This window comes from Sphaerodactylus townsendi, linkage group LG03, assembly GCF_021028975.2.
Source record: "Sphaerodactylus townsendi isolate TG3544 linkage group LG03, MPM_Stown_v2.3, whole genome shotgun sequence".
NCBI classification, from domain to species: Eukaryota; Metazoa; Chordata; class Lepidosauria; order Squamata; family Sphaerodactylidae; genus Sphaerodactylus; species Sphaerodactylus townsendi.
The window spans coordinates 147,915,499-147,937,469 of record NC_059427.1 but is presented as its reverse complement, the minus strand read 5'-3'; the positions used below and the strand labels follow the sequence as shown (position 1 = coordinate 147,937,469).

The 21,971-nt window shown below is 44.9% G+C and overlaps 1 protein-coding gene across 4 annotated transcripts in view; it reads left to right on the top strand.

Moving 5' to 3' along the window:
* LOC125430216 (platelet endothelial cell adhesion molecule-like) overlaps positions 1-20,271 on the top strand; it is an 85,679-nt gene extending 65,408 nt beyond the window's left edge. For all 4 annotated transcript variants that reach the window (XM_048492055.1, XM_048492056.1, XM_048492054.1 and 1 more), the window contains 2 exons: positions 2,678-2,700; positions 19,921-20,271. In XM_048492055.1, the coding sequence (XP_048348012.1) occupies positions 2,678-2,700; positions 19,921-19,950 (53 nt within the window). In that variant the 3' untranslated portion in view covers positions 19,951-20,271. The remainder of the gene's footprint in view (positions 1-2,677; positions 2,701-19,920) is intronic.
* The last annotated feature ends 1,700 nt before the right edge of the window (positions 20,272-21,971 follow it).

Below are 21,971 nucleotides of genomic sequence, written 5' to 3'. Positions count from 1 at the left end.
TGATGCAGCTCTTCCCCAAAAGATTTCCGCCCGTTATATTCCTCTCAAACCAGGTTTTTCAAAAATCACTCAACTAGCAATCTTTTCCTCCCAACCCAGGCTGAAGACAATTCCTGCCTGCTGAGTGAACACAAGCAGGCAGGGAAGGCTTTATTTCTCCCGCTTTCTTGCTTTAATTTCAGCCACTCGCACTCACCATTTTGTGTGCTGCAGCAGATTCTCCATGGCCCTTTCCGCACGGGCCAAAAACGGCGGCCTGGGGACGGCACAAACGCCGCCCCCAGGCCGTTACGTTAAGGCGCCACAGCAGTGCCGACCTGGCTCCCCTTCCCCTCCCCTCAGGCGTGCGTCAGGCCGTCCTCAAAAGCTACCGGTTTAAAGGGTTGTTTTTTGAAAACAAGCGTGTTCCCTGCGTGATGCGAGCGACACCGCCACAGAACCATCACCAGTTTCCCGTCCCTCTTACTTACCTCATGCGTCGTCGCCCTGCTTTGTCTTCCTAAGCCCGCCCACACTGTCCTCCGACCCCTGGAGGTTGGAGGGGCAGCGTGAAGCGAATAGAACAGCAAGAGAGCGTGACTGCGAAGGAGTAAATAGAAAGGGCAGACGAGAGGCGTTAAGCTTGCATCTTGACGGCCTCCACTACGCCGGCAAATTCTTGTAGAAACAGAAGATTATAATGGAAGGGCCCATGATTCCCCATGGAGGTTTCCTCTGCTTGCAGCTCCTCTGTGAGAGATTTTGCTGAATAAAGTGGATGAATAAAGCTTGTTTTGCCTATTGATCCCATGCATGTGTCATTTTTACTTTTTTTTTTGAGGATGTCTGTAAAGCTATGGCAACATAAACATGTACACGTTGCACCTTCTCCGATCATATCACCATAGTTTTCTGATTGCAGGGGAAGTGTCCTGCCACAAAGGGTCCCTGCCTGCTTTTTTTTTTTTTTTTTTGCAGGGGAGGGTGCTGGCTTGAGTCTATCAGTAATGTGATAGACCATCTCAATTTCATGGGTCTATTGCATTATCAATTGAACATTGGAAAAATAGCCGTTTCGATCTCACCTGGAAGAGCTGTTGTGTGAGTGGGGGAAGACAGGGAAAAGGTGGAAAACCTGAAGGGAGCATAACGTATCCTAATTTCCATTGCCTGGTTTTGGAAACCACAGAGCTTCTCTGATCTGAGACAGCAGTGACTTCCCACGAGGCCAAAATGAGTGCATAATTGAGACTCCAACCTGATGGGAATGTGCACTTAATGCAAGGCAGAACAATTTGATGATGATGATGATGATGATGATGATGATGATGATGATGATGATGATGATGATGATGATGATGATGATGATGATGATGATGATGATAAGAAGCCCCCGCCACATCCCAGTCAGTGCAGGATGCTGTGCTGGCATGGCAGAGGGTGTGGGGATAGAGCCAACCTTAGTTGGCTTTCACCTGGGGTTTGGGGCAGGGAGGTGATGCCCCGGCCCTTGGTCTATTTGAGAGGAGTAAGTCCATTGAGCCCAGTGGAGGGCTTTTCTGGTGACTGGGGGCTTTGTTTGTTGGTTGTTTTTTCTCCCTCCCTGGGCTGCCAGAAAGCCATCTGTGTAAGGCTGAACACACTCACACAAAGTCGACTTTAGAACAGAAACGAACTTTATTGAATTGTGTCGCCCTGACTACAGGGTGCTGGAACTGAGGGTTCTTGCCCTCCGTCCCAGTATATATGGAGTATTTGAATGGGTGGTCGTAGCTGCGATTGGTCCTTTTTCCTTTTTCCCTTTTTTGAGAATCGGTGGGAACTGATGGATTCTGGGAAACTTAGTCCTGGCAATCTGGAGGTGGCAGGGTGGCGCAACAGCACTGCTGCCCCTGGCCCCCCAGGGTTCTGGACTTGGCTGGGACATTTATTCTACTTCCCTGGAGAAAATGATTGCAAGGGAACGGGAGGGAGGGGAGGGAGTGGGCCTGCATGGCATTACACCCTGCTAAGATCCCTCCCTTCCCTAAATTCCACTCTCCTAGGCTCCACCCTCAAACTGCAGGTATTTTCTGTACCTGGAACTGTCCTGTCATATGCAATATTGATATCCTGACTGGGGTCCATTGCAGTTATTGTAGTTAGAAGAGTTATGACTGGCTTCAGACGTAGAGCCCCATCCAAAGAAGATGGGGGGCAAATTCACTGCCACGCCAGTGAATTCGCCCTCCTTGGGGCACTTACTCCAGCAGAGGAGTGATCCCACTCATTATGTGAAATCAGCTCACATAAAATGGCTCCCAGAGCTAGCTGTTACTTGCACATTTGTATACATATTTGCATAGTATTTGCATATGTGTGAGAGGGAATTGATAGCAGGCGCCATCTTGAGCTAACATTAATATTAATTTTATAAGCTGCATTTTAATGGGAGTAGGGTTTATTTTTATTAGAGCCATCTTAATTCATATTTATTGTATTTTAAATTGATTGTGCTCTATCATGTACTGGCCACACCATACCTGAGACCCTCCGGTGTTCATGTGTACAGTTTACAAAGAATAAAGCTGTAATAATAATAATAATAATAATAATAATAATAATAATAATAATAATAATAATAATAATAATAATAATAATAATAATAATAATAATAATAATCTGACCTATTTCCTAATCTATATTTTGTAATTTTCAGATGCTGGGGAAAACAGAAATTCTGTAAGTATGTGGGTTTTTTCATCATGCAATATGGGGAGAGGAGGGAAGGCAGCACGGTTTAGCTCGATCTTGTCAGATTTTAGACGTTAAGCAGGGTCAGTACTTGGTTGGGAGACCGCCAAGGAAGGCTCTGCAGAGAAAGGCAATGGCAAACCATTTCTGCTTCTCATGCTGAAAATCCTTGGTGGCATCACCATAAGTTGGCTGCAACTTGACAGCACTTTGTACATACGCATTATGAGGAGATGACCTGAAGGTTGTAATATTTTGGTAGGCAAAGCAGAAAACAAGATTCCTCATTAATAAATGTTTGCAGGTTGCATTGTGATAGCTATTCTTGCAGTGTGCATCTGTCAATTAAATTTCAACTCTCATAAGCTTACACCCTGGAAAAATTCGCTGTTCTTTTGTTGTGACTGAATTCCAATCTTGTTTACAACTACAGATCTAAACAGCTGTTAGCTGTTAACCCAGCTATCCACCTGAGGCTATTTTTCTATGGTAAGGAGTGGTCCGCGGCTTGACCGGACCTGCCCATTTGCGGGGGCTGGGTCCTGATTGGCTCCACGTTCTCACAGAGCCAAGAAGCTCGCGTCATATGCAGGCGCTGGCTGGCTACTTAAAGGGCTTGGGCCAGCAGGGTCCCACCTCGGCCCACAAGGAGCGGTCTGCAGCTTGACCGGGCCCTCCCATTTGTGGGCGGGTGGGCTCCAGCACAAGCTGCACTGTCTCCAGAGGAAGGGCGGTCGAGCGGCCTCAGGACCTGGCCTGCGCCTGTTTAGATTTCTTTGGGTTTTCTCTTTGCCTTCCCCTTCCCACACCACAGCAGCCCCCCCCCTCTTTGGGTCACCATTTCAAAAGCATCAGAAGAACTTTCTTTTTTTAAAAAAAAAATTCACGCTGAAGGTCTACCACTGCAACCAATGAAATTGACCAGAAATTGACACAGTCTGGCAGACTAATGCTAGACCAAGGACAGTAGGGGGGTGGAAAGACACCAGGCAACCTCCCCAAATAGATGTTACACAGAAATAATGAGGAAACAGTGGGCAGGCAAAATAGCAGATTGGCTTGGCTAGATACACTTTGCAGGGAGACAATTCCTGCACAAACAAAAAAAAACACAGGAAAAACCCACTGTGAAGCAAACGGCTGCGGGGTAATTAGCACATGCATAAATAGCCTTAGACCAAATAGTGGCATGCTTACTGATGGCATACTTAGGTTCTAACTGGAGGTGCTGCAAATTTTACACTGAATGTGTTCTGCAGTCAAATTTATGTTAGACTGTGACAGTCTGGCCCCTTCCGCACATGCAGGATAAGGCACTTTCAATCCACTTTCACAGTTCCTTGAAAGTGAATTTTGCTAGTACACACAGCAAAATCCAGCTGCAAAGTGCTTTGAAAGTGGATTGAAAGTGCATTATTCTGCATGTGCGGAAGGGGCCTCAGACGTAGACCTAGCCCAAATACATTATTTAATTTGGCACCAAAGGACTTGAATGCCTGCCAAGGTATATATCAGGGGTTTTTCCAAATTGTGGATGCATGAAAATGGTGCTGATCAAAACAGGTCAGAAGATTCAATATCGCTAAGAACTACTTATACAGTCATGGAACGCTTGCATTTTTTTAACATGTATTACGTACAGGATAGATTTGTGTGTCCTGTGTCTTAACTGTCTAAAACGACTGCCTGCCTAGCCAAGTGGCCATGCAACAAGGATAAAGGGTAGCAAGGGTATCAAGGATGTAGGTAAGGGGGGGGGGGGTTCTCGGGTTCAAACCCCACCATTACATGTCTGAAGCTCTGCCCTCTGTTTGCAGGGGTTTTGTATTTTGAGATAGTTTTTGGTTTTTGACCTGCAGGGGGCGCAGTTTTTAGGCTAGCAGCACCAAAATTTCAGGGATGTTTTGGGGGACTCTCCCAATGATACTGCCCAGGTTTGGTGAGGTTTGACTCAGGGAGTCCAAAGTTATGGACTCCCAAAGCGGGTGCCCCCACCCCCCATTGTTTCCAATGGAAGCTAATAGAAGATGGGGCTACACCTTTGAGGGTCCATAACTTTGGACACCCTGAACCAAACTTCACCAAACCTGGCTGGAACCATCAGGAGAGTCCCTTACTGATACCAACCAGATTTTGTAAAGTTTGCTTCAGGGGATCCAAAGTTATGGACTCCCAAAGGGGGTTCCCCATCCCCCATTATTTCCAATGCAAGCTAATAGAAGATGGGGCTGCACCTTTGGGGGGCTACACCTTTGGACCCCCCCTGAACCAAACTTCACCAAACCTGGGAAGTATCATCAGGAAAGTCTCCTAAAGATACTCTGAAAGTTTGATGCTTCTAGCTTAACAATTGCACCCCTGACAGCAGGCACCCGCAAATTATCCCAGATTCTCCTTCTAAATCCACCCCCAGTTTAAACATTGAAAGTGATGCTGTTTCAGGGTGAGGGAGAATCCACCCCAAAACAACATCACTTCCAATGTTGTTTTAACTGGGGACCACAGATTCTCCCTTTAAGGTGGATTTAAAAGGAGAATTTGGGCTCTCTAATTTAAACACCATTGCGTGCAGATGGTGAGACCCTTCTCCGGAGTATCACTAACAAACAGGCTTGGAAATGGATTGGGCTTAATCCAATTTATTAATTATTAACAGTAACTATTTACATAGAAGCTTGGGCAACAAGCGGTCGTAACATCAAGCATTCCCCAATCCGTATTGGGGCCACCTGCAGGAAGCTGGGAGCCCCAGGGGCGAACCCCCGGCTTCAACCCTTCCTGCTGCTGGGGAAGCGGGCACCGGCGAAGCCAACCGGCTTGCCTACCGGGTTCATTATTGTTATTTGAAATCCATGTAATTTCCCTTTGACAATAATCCAACGACCATTCTGATCTCTAGTTAATTCTTCTAACTGAAAATCCATGTTCTCTGCATTAAAATGGCGACACCATTTCTTTTTGCATTGCATCTAGATTCACCTATAATTTTCCACCCTGGCACTTTTATTAAATCTCTCTTATCTGTCTTCTTTTTGTGAGACTCTTGAAGGCAGATAATTTCTGGACGTATTTGTTTGATAAACCTGGCAAGTTTATATCTTTTCGAGTCAGAAGTTAGACCATTTATATTAATTGAGGCTATTTTTATCTTATTGCCAGCCATAAGATTTTTTGTAGTCTTGCTTTGTCAGAACTCTGCTGTTTGTGTAATTTCAGTTTCTTATTTCCCCTTGAATCCCCCTCCTTCCCTCCAACTGGTCTTGTGGAGGCAAACTCCTCCCTCCATGTTGGAGTATTTCTGTTGGCCCTTGCGCACCCCGATCGCTCCCGGCATTCAAATACATCATAATTTTATGTAATACATTTCCAGCCATATAAAAAAATTTTCTCTAGCTGTTTAATCACTAATTCTGACCCCTTATGTCAGTTGTTATTGTTTTCCTCATATGTGTGTGTGTGTGTGTGTGTGTGTGTGTGTGTAAAACAGTCTATGTTGTTCTTCTTACCGAGTCTTCTGGTCATCCAGCCAATATCTATGTTTAGTCTAAACCACAGCTGGTGTTATTGTACCAATTAATTTGTTAGAGAACATAACAAACCAAGGTGGTTTCCGCACGAATGCGGAAACGGCCGGGTCGGCGTTCTTGACGCCAACCTGACGACGCTAGGACCATCTGCGCAGATGGTCACAGAAAGAACAGCAGCGAGGCCGGGCGCCCGGCTGAGCGGCATACTGGCTGGATCTGGTTGCCTCGGTGATGTCCCTTATCGCTCGCCGCACGCCTGGGCTTCGACAATACTTCCCTGGCTCCTGCGACCTTTCGCTCCAGCGGCGAGGGTGGGGGCGAAATCCCCAGGCTCCTCGGGCGACAGTGCCGAAGGCCCAGGGACAAAACAGGTGTGCACCGGGGTGAGGAGGTGATCACCGAAGTCCGCTGCCGCTCGCCTTTCAGCGGCGCAAAGCCCGAGGTATAAGGCGATTTCCCCAAACAAGAGGCGCTTCCCAACGGCTCTGGGGAAACATTCGGGCGGCCGACCGCGGCAGCGCTTAGGTGGCAGCGCCAGGCTGACTGACCTGTGATGCAGCTAAGCATCCTGTGCTTAATGGCCGGCCCGGAGATTCTTCGGCGTTTTTTGCCGTCCGCCGGGCGCCAGGTTAAATGCCCGCAGTGGAAACGGCCCTAGTTAGTTTATTAGACATGACTGTTAATATAGTTTTTAAGTTGTTAATAATAGAGTGAAAAAGTTAATGGAGACATATATAGCTTTTAAACTAGGAAGAAGTCTTTAACTGGCTATCTGCTTTCTTCTATCTTCTTTTCATTCTTCATTCTTCTTGCCCTTGGTTAATGTTGTCTGTGTAATTGCTCCAGCCTCCATGGAAGTACTCTGCTTCTGAGTTACTTGTATCGGAGTCTGCATTTCTACCTTCTGTAGAAGTATGTTTTGCTTGTTCCAGTCTTTTGGGCACTTTAATTCTCTTTTCTTCTTTTGAGATGCTTTGATTTTTTTCAACTTCCCCTTTTACTTTTTTTTTTTTTCCCCAGAACTGACTTCTCAGGCCAGTCTGCTTTTTTTGTTTATTGGGGGGGTTCTTGAGAATCCTGTATCTCATCTTATCTATAATAACTTTCTTTAGCTTTTCCTCGGGATCTGATCGTAATTTTGATCCCTCATCATTTCCTAAAAGTTTTCTTGCCCAAAAAAGTAATACTTGAAATTCATTGTTGCTGTCTTTAAAAAGACCTTCATTATCTTCTTTATTTGTTTTCGGAAGACTGCCAAGTCCCGTTTAGTGACCGGCTTGTTGTTCTGTGTCATGATCTTTCTTTCTGTTTAATCGGCTTTTTAATGAGTTATAAATCACTCACCGGCTCTCTCCTGGCTTGGATAGATGCCCAGTGTCTACTTTTATCGGGGTTGCAAAGATTTTCCTTTGATCCGGCTATATTTTCATTCTTTGCAGGAATTTTCTTTTTCTTTTGCCGGGAGGATCTCGGCTTATGACTTACTCTGAGTCACATATGCGCAAAAGCCACTGGAGCAAGTATCTGGCCATACGGCCTTGTCCAAAAGGGATTAAGTGGCTCAGGGGGGGAACACATCTTTCTTGCCTTCATCATTAACTGCCTGCTTCTAGAAAGCATTACGAATCAATCGAGTTCTTCCTTCCGCATTACATGCCAAGTAGGGCCATAATGCGTTTTTTTTTTTTTTTTCAAACCACTTTCACAACTGTTTGCAAGTGGATTTTGCTATTCCGCACAGCTTCAAAGAGCACTGAAAGCAGTTTGAAAGGGCATTATTCTGCATGTACGGAATGAGCCCCAGTTTCAATTTCCCCCCCCCCCTTTTAACATTTAGGTATAAAAAGAGGAGATACATATTGTAAGAAGACACAAGAGAGGAATCCAGAGTGAAAATAGTTTTTCTGAATGGCAAGCAGCACTCCTTCAATCCCATATCTTGTCTGGGGAAAGAGACTGTGCTGAAGCTGTAACAGGGTTTGGACCCTGCATCTTGTGCTGTTTATTATATTTTGGCCACTCGGGACTCATATTCTCTAAACTTTGGGTCACGCTTCGCGCGGGCAATCGGAATGGCAACTTTCCGGCGGTAAAGCGCCGAACTCTCCAGGCTGCCATTCTCAGAAGCGCAGCTGCATCGCGTAATACGCCAGGCGAGCCTAACGACCGACTGCCAGTCATGAAGCCAGCGTTTCCCCAGAGTGCTTGGAAGCGCTCTTGTTGGGGAAACGCCACCTTGAAGCCGCTGCGGCGAAATTTAACGAGCAGCGGCTTTTACGCGCCTCCCACCTGGCACTTACCTTGTCCCGGACGGCAGGCGCCAGGGGCCAGAGTGTCCCCAGACTTCGGCGGCAGCGCGGAGGCCGGGGACATCCAGATTGGCTGGTAGCCCGGCACTCCAGCGGCGCCAGCTGCCACGGCCTGTTTCCAGGACCATCCATGCGGACAGTCCCAGCGTCATCGGGTCGGCGTCGTCAACGCCGACCTGGCCGCTTCCGCCTTCGTGCAGAAACGGCCTTTCATTTTTGTTATTAAATTTCTAAGGATATTATAACCAGAGGTATAGCCCCTCCTTGTTTGTTTGTTTTTTGCACTTCCCTGATGCTTCATTTATAATAGTGGGCTTTGGGGGGTTTGTTTTGTTTTGTATGCAGCACTTCCAACGGTGGAATGAATATTTTGTAGGTTCTCAATCTTCTAAGCGAAAACCCAAAGGAAGGCAAACACACACTGATCTGCTTTGCTTTCTCTGTGCAAGCAGGGAGAACGTTGTACTTTACTCACTTTTGCAAACCGTGGGGATTATGTGATCATGCAGTGAGTTTGGGATGAGGGAAATGGGTGCACAACCGAAATCCTGGCCCAAAGGAAATGTAGTGCATAAACGGCCCTTGTGAGATATGTTTTGCTGAGAGTTCTAAGATCACTGGGACTGTTTCCATTACATTTCACATGTAAGAATTGTTATGCACCTTCCTCTTTTCCCCTCTTTTTCCTTTCAACCTTTGTGCTACAGTGACTCTACAGTGGTTGTCAGGGTACAGTCATATCAGCTACCTTGGTTGTTTTTTTTCATTTTAACCTTTAATGGCATATCAATTATTTCCATTTAAAAGAGAAAACTTTTAAAACATTTAAATACGGGTGTTTAAAATGCTTTCCAAGAATTTAGCCACTGCCGAGGTGATCGATGGATTACAGTCACTTAGCAGAAAGCGAGTGGCCTGGAACTTGGAGTGCTCATGTCTTGGAAGCAGCAGAGGGTGAATTAAAATCATGCGCAGGTTACTGTGAAGACAGCATTCCAGAAGAATATGAGTTATGGTTTCTATAGATCCACATCCGCAACGGCATAGTCTCTGATGTTGGGGATCTGGAGGTATCTCCCTGAGGTTTCCGCTGATGGGAAAATATTGAGGCGATAGCACGAATGCACGGCGTTGGTTAATGGATAACAGAGATGAGAGATATTTAGGTCTTGCTCTGTAACTTGGTTGTATTCCGAGGGAGCGGGGAGAGCATACAGCCGCCTTTGTTGGATAGAAACGATGATGTTCCAGATCCCTCAGTCTTTATGGATCTGATTGAAAATATGCAGTTCACTATCAGTCCCAACATTGTCCAAATCAAATCCTATGGTTCTGATTTTGTTCTCAATGACTTTGAACCAGTAGAATTGAAAGTTGTCTTTAAAAAGGTTTGAGTTTATATCACCTGCAAGTGATCTAAAATGTATTTTGAGCCAATACTTTATGGTGGCAATCCAAGCTTCTGTTTCCACATATGAGAGGCCAACTTCGAGACATAAAGTTGGTTGTTGACTCCTCCCTTTTTATGTTCTATTCTTCACATTTGGCTATAGCACTATGATAGTTAAGATCCAAAATACATAAGTTACAATAGATGGTTTAGTGGTAATAGAAATACTTGCTGGTGCTACAAGTATGATGATTTCACTTCCAGGGAAAACCCAGAAGTGATAAGGCCCAGCCGCGACTGGCAGCCTACAAATCATGGAAATGCTATGGTTTTACCACAGAGTTTCCACAAATTCCTAGAACTACTGCCATTGCCTCCTGATTTTCCTGGAAGTGATGCTATCACTCTCACAATGCTGCGGCTCTATTATGTCCCCAACCCTCCCTCCAGTTGATCGGCCCAGCAACCCTAGCTTGGACGGTGTTCTTTCCTAAAGGATCAGAGAAAGCAGAGAAAGAGCATGATGGAGAAAGGGAAAATCTGGATCAAGATGATTACAGCATGTTGTCTTTTTGTTGAAACTCCAAGAAGCACTCCAGTTTGGAGGCACAGGTGATAAAAACTTCCATGTGGAAGCAGCTGCGGTGAACATTATGGCTGAAGGGGACTATGAACCCAAAGCTCACTGGCAGGGACGTAGGTATAGATTTTTATGGGGGGTTCAGGGGTGGGGCCACACCCCACCCACCACTAGGGCGTGGCCACGCCTCCCCACTAGCACTTATAAAAGCAGCTCTCTGAGGCCAGGGACAGCAGACTCCCCTGCCCTCCCCTGCCCCCAACCAGCTGGGCTCCCAGCTGGCAGCCAGCAGTTCCTTCTGCCCTCCCCTCTGGGCAGAGGCATAGAGGGAAAATGGAGCCTGGTGCAAAAATCTGAGTTTTGCGTCCCCCCCGCCCCCCCGGGCAACCACTGTGATGCTGGAATCCACCCCCAAACAGCATCACTTTCAGTGGTGTTTAAACTAGAGAGCCCAAATTCTCCTTTTAAATCCACCTTAAAGGGAGAATCTGGGGTCCCCAGTTAAACAACATTGAAAGTGATGCTGTTTTGGGGTGGATTATTCCCCACCCTGGAACAGCATCACTTTCAATGTGGCGTAGCGTTTAAGAGCAGGTGCATTCTAATCTGGCGGAATAGGGTTGACTCCCTGCTCTGCCGCTTGAGTTGTGGAGGCTTATCTGGGGAATTCAGATTAGCCTGCGCACTCCCACACAGGCCAGCTGGGTGACCTTGGGCTAGTCACAGCTTTTCGGAGCTCTCTCAGCCCCACCCACCTCACGGGGTGTTTGTTGTGAGGGGGGAAGGCAAGGAGATTGTAAGCTCCTTTGAGTCTCCTACAGGAGAGAAAGGGGAGGATATAAATCCAAACTCTTCTTCTTCTCCTAAACTGAGGACCTCAGATTCTCCCTTTAAATCCATGCCAAATGGGGTGGATTTAAGAGGAGACTGGGGAAATTTGGGGGGTGCCTGATGTCAGGGTGCAATTGTTAAGCTAGAAGCACCAAACTTTCAGGGTATCTTTAGGAGACTCTCCTAATGATACCACCCATATTTGGTGAAGTTTGGTTCAGGTGGTCCAAAGTTATGGAACCTCAAAGATGTAGCCCCCATCTCCTATTAGCTCCCTTTGGAAACAATAAGGGATGAGGGCATCCCATTTAGGAGTCCATAGCTTTGGACACCCTGGACCAAACTTCACAAAACCTGGGCAGTATCATCAGAAGAGCCCCCCAAACAATCCCTGAAAGTTTGGTGGTGCTAGCCTAAACAATGCGTCCCCTGCAGGCCAAAAACCAAAAAAAACCCTTAAAATGTTTCTAAAACCCACAAACAGGTGGGCGGAGCTTCGGACATGAATGGGGGGGTTTGAACCCGAGAACACCCCCCCTACCTACGTCCTTGCTCACTGATCAAAGTGTTAATTAGAAAATACATGTAAAGCTTCACTCTGACCCTTCCAAACTTACTTGGGGGTTTCCTCCATGGGCCATAGTAGTTTCCCAGGATATTATGGCAGCATCATTAAAGTGAAAAGGAAGTCTCAGCAAAAATGTTAAGGCCCACAAAATGCTCTCTGATTTTTTCTGAACCTTCCAGCTTGATTTTAACCAACATTCTGGCTGCCCCAGGACATGCTGGGTGCTGCTGTATATCCAGATCTTATTGTTTAAACAAACATATAAATAATGTAAGTACTTTAAAGGGAGCCAGAGTAGATTTTCAGAAAGTTAGTCCTGGCTAGGCAAGGCCAAAAATATTCTATTCTATTCTTAATACTGTCTAATGTGTTGAACATGGGCAGGCCAATCCACCGCCCAAGATGGCTGGGACAGCACCATCTTGCCACCTCCAGATGATTTTCTGACAATGCAGGAAAGCAGAAGAATTTTTTTAAAAACTCTTGCCACTGAAAAGTCCTCCAAAGGGCGAAATGATCTTACACCATCCAAAAGGGTGGTGCAAGTCCAAGGCCTGGACCATGGTATAACTTCCTACAAAGCCAAAGTGGAAGCTAACCAACATTGGTTCCACACTAGGAACACCCTGGTCCACCCACCCCCTCACCAGCGTCCAATCAGATGCCCGAACAGGCACCTTTACCCCTCCACCATTGGGGATGATGCCCCTTGCATGGGCAGAAAGGGCAAATGCATTGATGCAGCCCCACACTGGCTCCACAATTAGATCCAGCTCCCCTCCCCCGACAGGATTGGGCTGTAAGCTATTTTGATGTACTAGGCAAGGTTCTTAAAACCTTCCTAATGTGACAATGATGATTCAGCGGTGAGCTGAGCAGTGTAAAAGGAACAGCAACAAAACAGCTGGTTTATTTACTGCTGGAGAAGGGGCATTAGCAAATTTTTAAAAAGTATTTTGGAAGTTCTACCATACCATACCCCACCCCACCATACACACACTTTAAATTCAAGCAGTGTTCAAATGATACCTTACATACTCGCATATAAGTCTACCTTTTCATCACATTTTTTGTGCTGAAAAAGCCCCCCCCTCAACTTATACGCGAGTGAGGGTCCCACTTCATTCTTGTGTGGTGTTCCCCCTCTCCCGTCTTTGCTCTCTCCTGCCTTCTTCTCTGCCTTCCCCCTTTCAGCCGCTTTCTCAGCCTCCTCTGCTTTGCTCTCCTCTGCCTTCTTCTCTGCCTCCCCCCTTTCAGCCGCTTTCTCAGCCTCCTTCTCTGCTTCGCTCTCCTCTGCCTTCTTCTCTGCCTTCCCCCTTTCAGCCACTTTCTCAGCCTCCTTCTCTACTTCGCTCTACTTCTTCTCTGCCACCCCCTTTCAGCCGCTTTCTCATCCTCCTTCTCTGCTTCGCTCTCCTCTGCCTTCTTCTCTGCCTCCCCCTTTCAGCTGCTTTCTCAGCCTCCTTCTCTGCTTCACTCTACTTCTTCTCTGCCACCCCCTTTCAGCTGCTTTCTCAGCCTCCTTCTCTGCTTCGCTCTCCTCTGCCTTCTTCTCTGCCTTCCCCCTTTCAGCCACTTTCTCTGCCTCTGCCTTCTTCTCAGCAGCAGCCGGCCCCTGGCTCTCGGCGGGTGACAGCCAGTCGACCTGGGTGAGCTGGACAAGCTGCGGAATGGAGAGGTCAGTGGCAGAGACCTTGGGATTGGTGAGATGGGGGGTCAGTGGCAGAGACCCCCAAATAGCGCCCGACTGTATCTATTTTTTTTAATTTACCAGTAGTTGCTGCATTTCCCATCCTTGACTTATACTCGAGTCAATAAGTTTTCCCAGGTTTTTGTGGTAAAATTAGGTGCCTCAACTTATATTCAGGTCAACTTATACGTGAGTATATACGGTACTTTAAATAAATGCAATAATTGATGAGGTTTTACAGTTACAAGAAGAAAATTACGTAGAAAGCAACAGCCTTAATGGCTGTGATTATAGGGTTGCCAGTTCCACATTAGGACATTCCTGGAGATTTGGAGGTGAATCCTGATGAGGACAGGGTTTGAGGAGGAAAGGTACCTCAGTAGGGTAAAATGACATAGCATCCACCCTACAAATGAGCCATTTTCTCCAAGAGGATCTCAGTTGTTAATTCCTGGAGATCTCCTTGACAACCCTAACTGTGAAAAGAGAATAATAATCACCAAATACAAGGAGACCATATTTAATCACCAAATAATCACCAAATACAAGGAGACCATATTTAGCCACAAAAGATGGTTGATTGCATTCCTCAAAAAGTTGGTCAGATTTTTTTCGAGGTACCTGCCGAGTTTTTGGAGACCAAAGGTGGAACATGATGTCAGCGTCTTTATAAACACTGGCTTTATTTTATAATCACTACCATAAGACTCTGTTATCATTTTAATCAAAAATAACTGGATTGTTTTAAAACCAATCTAGGCAGTGGTGGGATCCAAAAAATTTAATAACAGGTTCCGAGGGTGGTGGGATTCAAACAGTGGCGCCGCCGCACACACGCGCCTCCAGTCCCTATTGGGCAGGGAGGTTGCTTTAGCAACCCCTTCTCGGCACTCAGAAAAAATTAGTAACCACTTCTAGAGAAGTGGTGAGAACTGGTTGGATCCCACCTCTGAATCTAGGTCAGATTCTGGAGGGGATAGGTAGATTTCTTAATAAAAAGCACAGAGTGTGACCGAAACAAAATGAAAGACTTTAAAGGCTCTTTAGTTTCTGTGAGAAATGTTAAAGCACATAATTAGCTTTTCCCCCCCAGCATTCAGCGGACTTACAAGTGCTTAGCTTTGGCTGCATTGTACATTTGTTTCTTCCAAAGTCTTAAATGTTTTCTTTGGCACATCCTGCTCTGAAATAAATCAGGATCGTAAGTTTGTTTAATTTTAGACACGTACACACAGAAGAAGCTGAAGGGCCGCTTCAAGTTTACTGCGTTCCCTATAACATGCACGGTTGATAACCATACTTATTTCACTGCACAGTTTGTTATTTCGTACATTTTTATGTCATCCTTCCCTCAGGGAATTCAGAGTAGTGTCTATTGTTCTTTTCCCTTCCATTGCATCATCACAACAACACTGTAAGAAAGGTTAAACTGAGAGCGACTAGGGTACACCAGGCTTCTGTTAAATCTTTAGTATCTGCTCAGATTACATCACTAGAGTAAAGCTTAGAAGGGATCAAAATCACAAGATTTATCAACATAGTTTGCACTATAATACTCCAAGAGCACTTCCGTACATTTGGGCCGCTTCTTCATGGCCCGTTTAGACCAGTGTGGGGCCAGTAAAAACGCTGTTATGCGGGGGGGGGGAGATCACACAGCTACCTTGCAACAGTGGCAGCGTCTCCCCACACACACACATACACACAACAGCATTTTTTTTACTCACTCAACGAGTGAGTCTTTTGGAAAATGCCAGCTTCCATTCGGTGCCGAGCAGCCTGCATTGGGTGGAAGCCTGTGTTTTCCCTGTGCCGGCGCAGATCCCTTTTACCTTGTCCTCTAGCCTCATCACTCTGGAGAGACCAGGGGACATCCACGGGGGGGGGGTGTCCCCTGGCATCTCCAGTGCAATGGCGGCCAGGAGACAAGGTAAGAGAGACCTGCGCCGGCATGCCCATGCAAACACGCCCCCATGTGCATCATGCAAACGGGCCTGGGGGCACCATGCGAATGGGCCTGGGGGGTGCACCAGCGTCATCTATGCCAGTGCACCTCCACTCGGAGGCCGTGCAGAAACGGCTGCAGAATAAAGCACTTTCAATCCACTTTCAGTGCACTTTGCGGCTGGATTTTACTGTGAGAAATAGCAAAATCCACATGCAAACAATTGTGAAAGTGGATTGAAAGTGCATTATTCTGCATCTGCAAAAGCGCCCCAAGTTGAACTGGCTTCAACTAAAATAAAATGGTTTTAAATATAAACTGAGTTTAAATAGCAATTTGATTCAAACTAGATTCATAGACAAAGACGAGCGATCAACTAAGCACCCCAGGTCAGAATGTATTGGACTTTATTGAGTTATATTTAAATATATGTCACCCTGTCCCTGTAGATATCCTGCGTGTCATTCAGTGCTTTCTTCTGCAAATATTGCAGCCAGCCCTCTTGCCCCACTCTAAATACCACCTCATTAGCTTGGAAAACATTGTGGACAAATTTTGAATTGCTCAGAAAGGAACTAGGAGGGGGTTTCCTTCCTGGAATCAAACTTGGCGATCTTTATATGCAATGTAATGGCTGCCTTCAGTTTCTGAAAACATATTAAAGGAAATATCATAACAGTGAGGTAAATGCTGTGCCAAATACTAATTTGGTATTGCGTCTGATTTGCTTCAGCAGTATAACTTGATTTCATTTGCCATTCTTTCTCCAACATGTTCTCCAACCATCTTGACATAGTGGAATGCTCTTCTGCTTTACTTTGGACTTGGCCCTGGTCATAAGAACAGCCCTGCTTGCTCAGAGTAGTGGTGCACCTAATTCCAACACGCTGTTTCACAAAGTGAACAACCAATTCCCCTGATGGGCCAATAAATGGCATCGAGGCCAATACAGTGCTGGTATTCGGCAATCTGTTACTTCTAACAGACAGAGAGTGTCTTTAGTTGTTATGGCTAGTGACCATTGATAGACCTATTTTCCATTAATCGAATTCCCTCTTAAAGTCATCTATGTTCCTCACCATCACAACGTATATTTGCAGTAAATTCCACAGTTTAATTATTTGTTCAGTAAAGAAGTATTTCCTTTTGTCTTTTCTGAACCTATTGCCCATCAGCTCCTTTGGGCCTCATAGAATTTGTCAATATACCTCATACATAAGGGTAGGATTGCCAGCCTCCAGTTGATGTCTGGAGATCTCCAGGGATTACAACTGATCTCCAGGAACAGAAATGAGTTCATCTCAAGAAAATGGCTTCTTTAGTAGGATTAGAAGAAGAAGAAGAAGAAGAAGAAGAAGAAGAAGAAGAAGAAGAAGAAGAAGAAGAAGAAGAAGAAGAAGAAGAAGAAGAAGAAGAAGAAGAAGAAGAAGAAGAAGAAGAAGAAGAAGAAGAAGAAGAAGAAGAAGAAGAGGAGTTTGGATTTATATCCCCCCTTTCTCTCCTGTAGGAGACTCAAAGGAGCTTACAATCTCCTTGCCTTCCCCCCTCACAACAAACACCCTGTGAGGTAGGTGGGGCTGAGAGAGCTCCGAGAACCTGTGACTAGCCCAAGGTCACCCAGCTGGCGTGTGTGGGAGTGTACAGGCTAATCTGAATTCCCCAGATAAGCCTCCACAACTCAGGCGGCAGAGCTGGGAATCAAACCCAGTTCCTCCAGATTAGAAACATGAGCTCTTAACCTCCTACGCCACTGCTGCTTACCGTGTTTCCCCGAAAATAAGACAGTGTCTTATATTAATTTTTGCTCCCAAAGATGCGCTATGGCTTATTTTCAGGGGATGTCTTATTTTTCTGTGTTCTGTTCGTTGGACATGCTTCCAAACAAAAATTTTGCTACGTCTTACTTTTGGGGGATGCCTTATATTTCACACTTTAGCAAAACCTCTACTACGTCTTATTTTCTGGGGATGTCTTATATTCGGGGAAACAGGGTATTTGATGATGATGATGATGATGATGATGATGATGATGATGATGATGATGATGATGATGATGATGATGATGATGATGATGATGATGATGATGATGATGGTTATGGTTATGATTATGATGATTATGATGATTATGATGATTATGATGATGATGATGATGATGATGATGATGATGATGATGATGATGATGATGATTATGATTATTATGATTATTAATCATAATCATAATCATAATCATAATCATAATCATAATCATAATCATAATCATAATCATAATCATAAAATTTGTAGGCCGCCTCATCCCCGAAGGGCTCGAGGCGGCTCCCAACATGACTGTTCCCAAAAGCCAATAATACAACATAAAATTAAGCCATTAAAACTCAGCAGCAATTTATAAATAAATTAAAACAACCAGATTATGTAAACACATATATACACACAGGCGGCCGATCTAAGGCCAAGGAAAGAAAAGAAGAAGAAGGAAGGAAGGGGAGGAGATAGGCAGGGCCCAAGGTGGAATTAGGGCCCAACCAGATGGTCCAGGCTGGCAGTTGTGATTTAATGATTTAATGGGGGGCAGTGGAACCGCGGCCGGCCCCTCCAAATCCACCCTCGTCTGACACCTTTGTCAATTGGAAACCATCTGTTTCTCATATGATGTCCTAACAATAGCCTCTTGTCCAGAGTACAGGATTGACCTCAAAACGATCAGATTTTGTGGCACACCCATTTCCATTAAAACCAACCATAACTGTGCTGCAATTGTGAAATATCAGCTGATTTTCTTCTGAAATTTTCTCACATGCTCCATTCCAACCTACATTTGCAATATGATCTCCAGTGCATCTTGCTTTTCTGAATCCAGCTTGAACATCTGGCATTTCTCATTCCATATGTGGACAACTTAGTCTTTGTTGTAAGATTTTTGGCATCGCTTTACTCAAATGAGAAATTAATGTGATGGTATGGTTGCTGCTGCTGCTGCTGCTGCTGCACACTTTGATGTCTCCTTCAGAATTGGAATGTAGATTTAGTGTTTCCAGTCTGCAGACCATCATTTTGTTTTCCATATTTATTGGCATATTCTTATTAAGATTTTGATAGACTGTTTATGTGACTTAGAATAGTACTATTGAAATCCCAATGATTCCTCGAGATTTGTTTCTCCCAACTGCTCTCAGTTTAGCTTTCACTTCACGTTCTAAAAGGGAAGGAGGCTCTTCTTCAAAGATTTTTCTGTGACTAAATCTGTCATCCTTTCATCTCTCCTGTAAAGTTCTTCAGTGTATTGTTCCCCTCTTTTCTTTATTTTATCCAGTTAAAGTATTTCCATGCTGATCTTTCATTATGTGAAATACCCAAACAGCCCCATTAAGTAAGCAGGATTAAGCCACACTTCCATGTGGCATCGGTCTGCAGCCATGAACAGCCATGAACAGGCTAGAAGCCTGGTGGAAGCTGACAAAAGTTGGCTCCACCCCCAGGAATGTCCCCAGCTTGCTCCATCCCTGTCCTGGAAGGCTCCTGGATGCCACTACAGTGGAACCTCGGGTTTTGTTGGTAATCCGTCCGAAAAGAATTGATGAAAACCGAAACCAATGAAAACTGAGGCAAACTTTTCCATAGGAATCAATGTAAATCCAATTAATCCATTCTAGGCACTCCAAGAAACATACCAGAAACACATTTTGGGTGAATAAACATAGTGTTTAATGCTGAAAACAATAACAAACAATAACACTAGGACCAGCTTCCGAGCCAGTGGACCAACGTCGCACCAGAAAGCTGTCCAAAGAGGTCTGTTTCTGATGACTCTTTAAGATTTGTCTGAAATGGGGCAAGACATTGTTATTAAACAAGTTGCAGACACGGCCTGCAACAGCTTTGCCTGGGTGATTTTTCTCCACTTTAAATTTCCCTTTGATTTCTTGGATCTTGTGGGACAGATCTGCTGTTCTTTCTTTTTTGTTACTGTCTTCTGTTTCTTTACCTCAGTTATTATAAAAGTTCTCTTTTTCTTTACATGTGAATCTCTGGAACACTGTATTTAGACTTCTGATTCTATTTCTGTCACCTTTTGCTTTTGCTTCTTGTCTATGTTTAGCAATTTTAAGAGTTTCATCAGCATCCATCAAGGTTTTTCTTTTCTTTTGGCTATAGGAATAGTCTTTGGTATTTTTCCTCAATAATATCTCTGATTTCAACCCATTGTTCTTCTAGTTGAAGTTCACTTGAATGTAATAATGTAAATCTGCTCTTTACATGGTTTTTAAACTCTATCGGGAATGTTGTTTAGATTCGTTTTGGCACTATAAATATTTTGCAGGGATAAATATACCAAATTACTTCTTATGATGTTTGATCTCATTGCTTGCAGAGAATAGAAGGTTCTCCTGATGGGACATAGAGAAGTAGACAAGAAAAGATTAGCAGAAACAAGATGGAGGATGCTCGACCAGTTCAAAATACACAGCGGCATTTAGATGCTTCCAGAAGACACGTTTTGCTTGAGCTGTTGGTAACCCCTGTGGGGTGAACATGACATCTATACAGTATTACTGCTGTCCTGCCACTTCCACTAGTTAAATAGTGATATGCCTCCAATTATATGGTCTACATTTTATTCAGTGTCATTCTAATCAGTAAATGTATGTACATGTGATGAATGTTTGCCACCTTTCCTGCTTTAAATTTCCCAGCAGTTATGGATAAAGCTGTCAAAATATGAGGCCATGTCTGGTCACTTTTTCTGTAGTCTAAGTGAAAAGCATTCTCGTCTCAGCAGTTGATTTGTGAGCAGAAATGCTGTTGGAAGCAAAACAATTGAGTTATTCCTGCTAGATTGACAGGACTACTTCATTCATGATGTTCTTCCACATAACAAAAAAAAATTGTGAAATGGCATCAACATGGTCTACAATTTGGTATCACACATTTGCACCATCTATGCTGCCTGGCTTCTTGGAGAGAGGTATAAAAATGTTGGCTCCACCCCCAATTTACTTGCCCATCTTCTCCCTCTGTTCATTTTCTTATGGTATACAATGATGATGTCTTTAAAGATAGATAGACTCTTTTAAAAGATAGAATATTTTTTTTAAGTGCTAGTGAATTATTCCAGTTAAAGCAGTTACATCCTTGTTCTGAGTATGCAGATTTGGCAGTGTCATACTAAAGCTAAAAAATATTTGGGCAGTGCAATCCAATGGGGGGAATTCCAGAAGAGCTTTAGGTGGTGCAGGAAGGAGGGAAATTGAAAACCCTTTTGCTGCCCAAACAGCCCCAGCAGGATTAAGCCACACTTCCATGTGGCATCGGTCTGCAGCCATGAACAGCCATGGACAGGCTAGAAGCCTGGTGGAAGCTGACAAAAGTTGGCTCCACCCCCAGGAATGACCCCAGCTTGCTCCATCCCTGTGCTGGAAGGCTCCTGGATGCCACTACAGTGGAACCTCGGGTTTTGTTGGTAATCCGTCCGAAAAGAATGGATGAAAACCGAAACCAATGAAAACTGAGGCAAACTTTCCCATAGGAATCAATGTAAATCCAATCAATCCATTCTAGGCACTCCAAAAAACATACCAGAAACACATTTTGGGTGAATAAACATAGTGTTTAATACTGAAAACAGGAACAAACAATCACACTAGGACCAGCTTCCGAGCCAGTGGACCAACGTCGCACCAGAAAGCTGTCCAAAGAGGTCTGTTTCTGACGCCTCTTTAAGATTTGTCTGAAATGGGGAACAGCCTGCAACAACTTTGTCTGGGTGATTTTTCTCCACAAACCCCTGCACCTTACTGCAAGTCGATGAAAACCGAGACAAATTTTTCATTCAAAAAATCGATGAAAACCGAAACCGATGAAAACCGAAGGCAATGGAAGCCGAGGTTCCACTGTACAGCTTCCAAGTGCCAGGCTGTTCTGAATCTGGGCCCCACAGAGCTGACTGGTGCCTGCCCAGAGGCATGTTTGCTGTCCCCACTGAAGGAGGAGCCCCTTACACAGGTGGGGTGGGCAAATGCATTACTGCAAGCCTGCACCACTTTGATGGCCCATTCCATCCCTCAATGTGGAGTGGGCAATTAGAAGAAGAAGAAGAAGAAGAGTTTGGATTTATATCCCCCCTTTCTCTCCTGCAGGAGACTCAAAGAGGCTTACAATCTCCTTGCCCTTCCCCCCTCACAACAAACACCCTGTGAGGTGGGTGGGGCTGAGAGAGCTCCGAGAAGCTGTGACTAGCCCAAGGTCACCCAGCTGGCGTGTGTGGGAGTGTACAGGCTAATCTGAATTCCCCAGATAAGCCTCCACAGCTCAGGCGGCAGAGCTGGGAATCAAACCCGGTTCCTCCAGATTAGATACATGAGCTCTTAACCTCCTACGCCACTGCTGCTCCTACGCCACTGCTGTTTTCTACTATAAAACTAT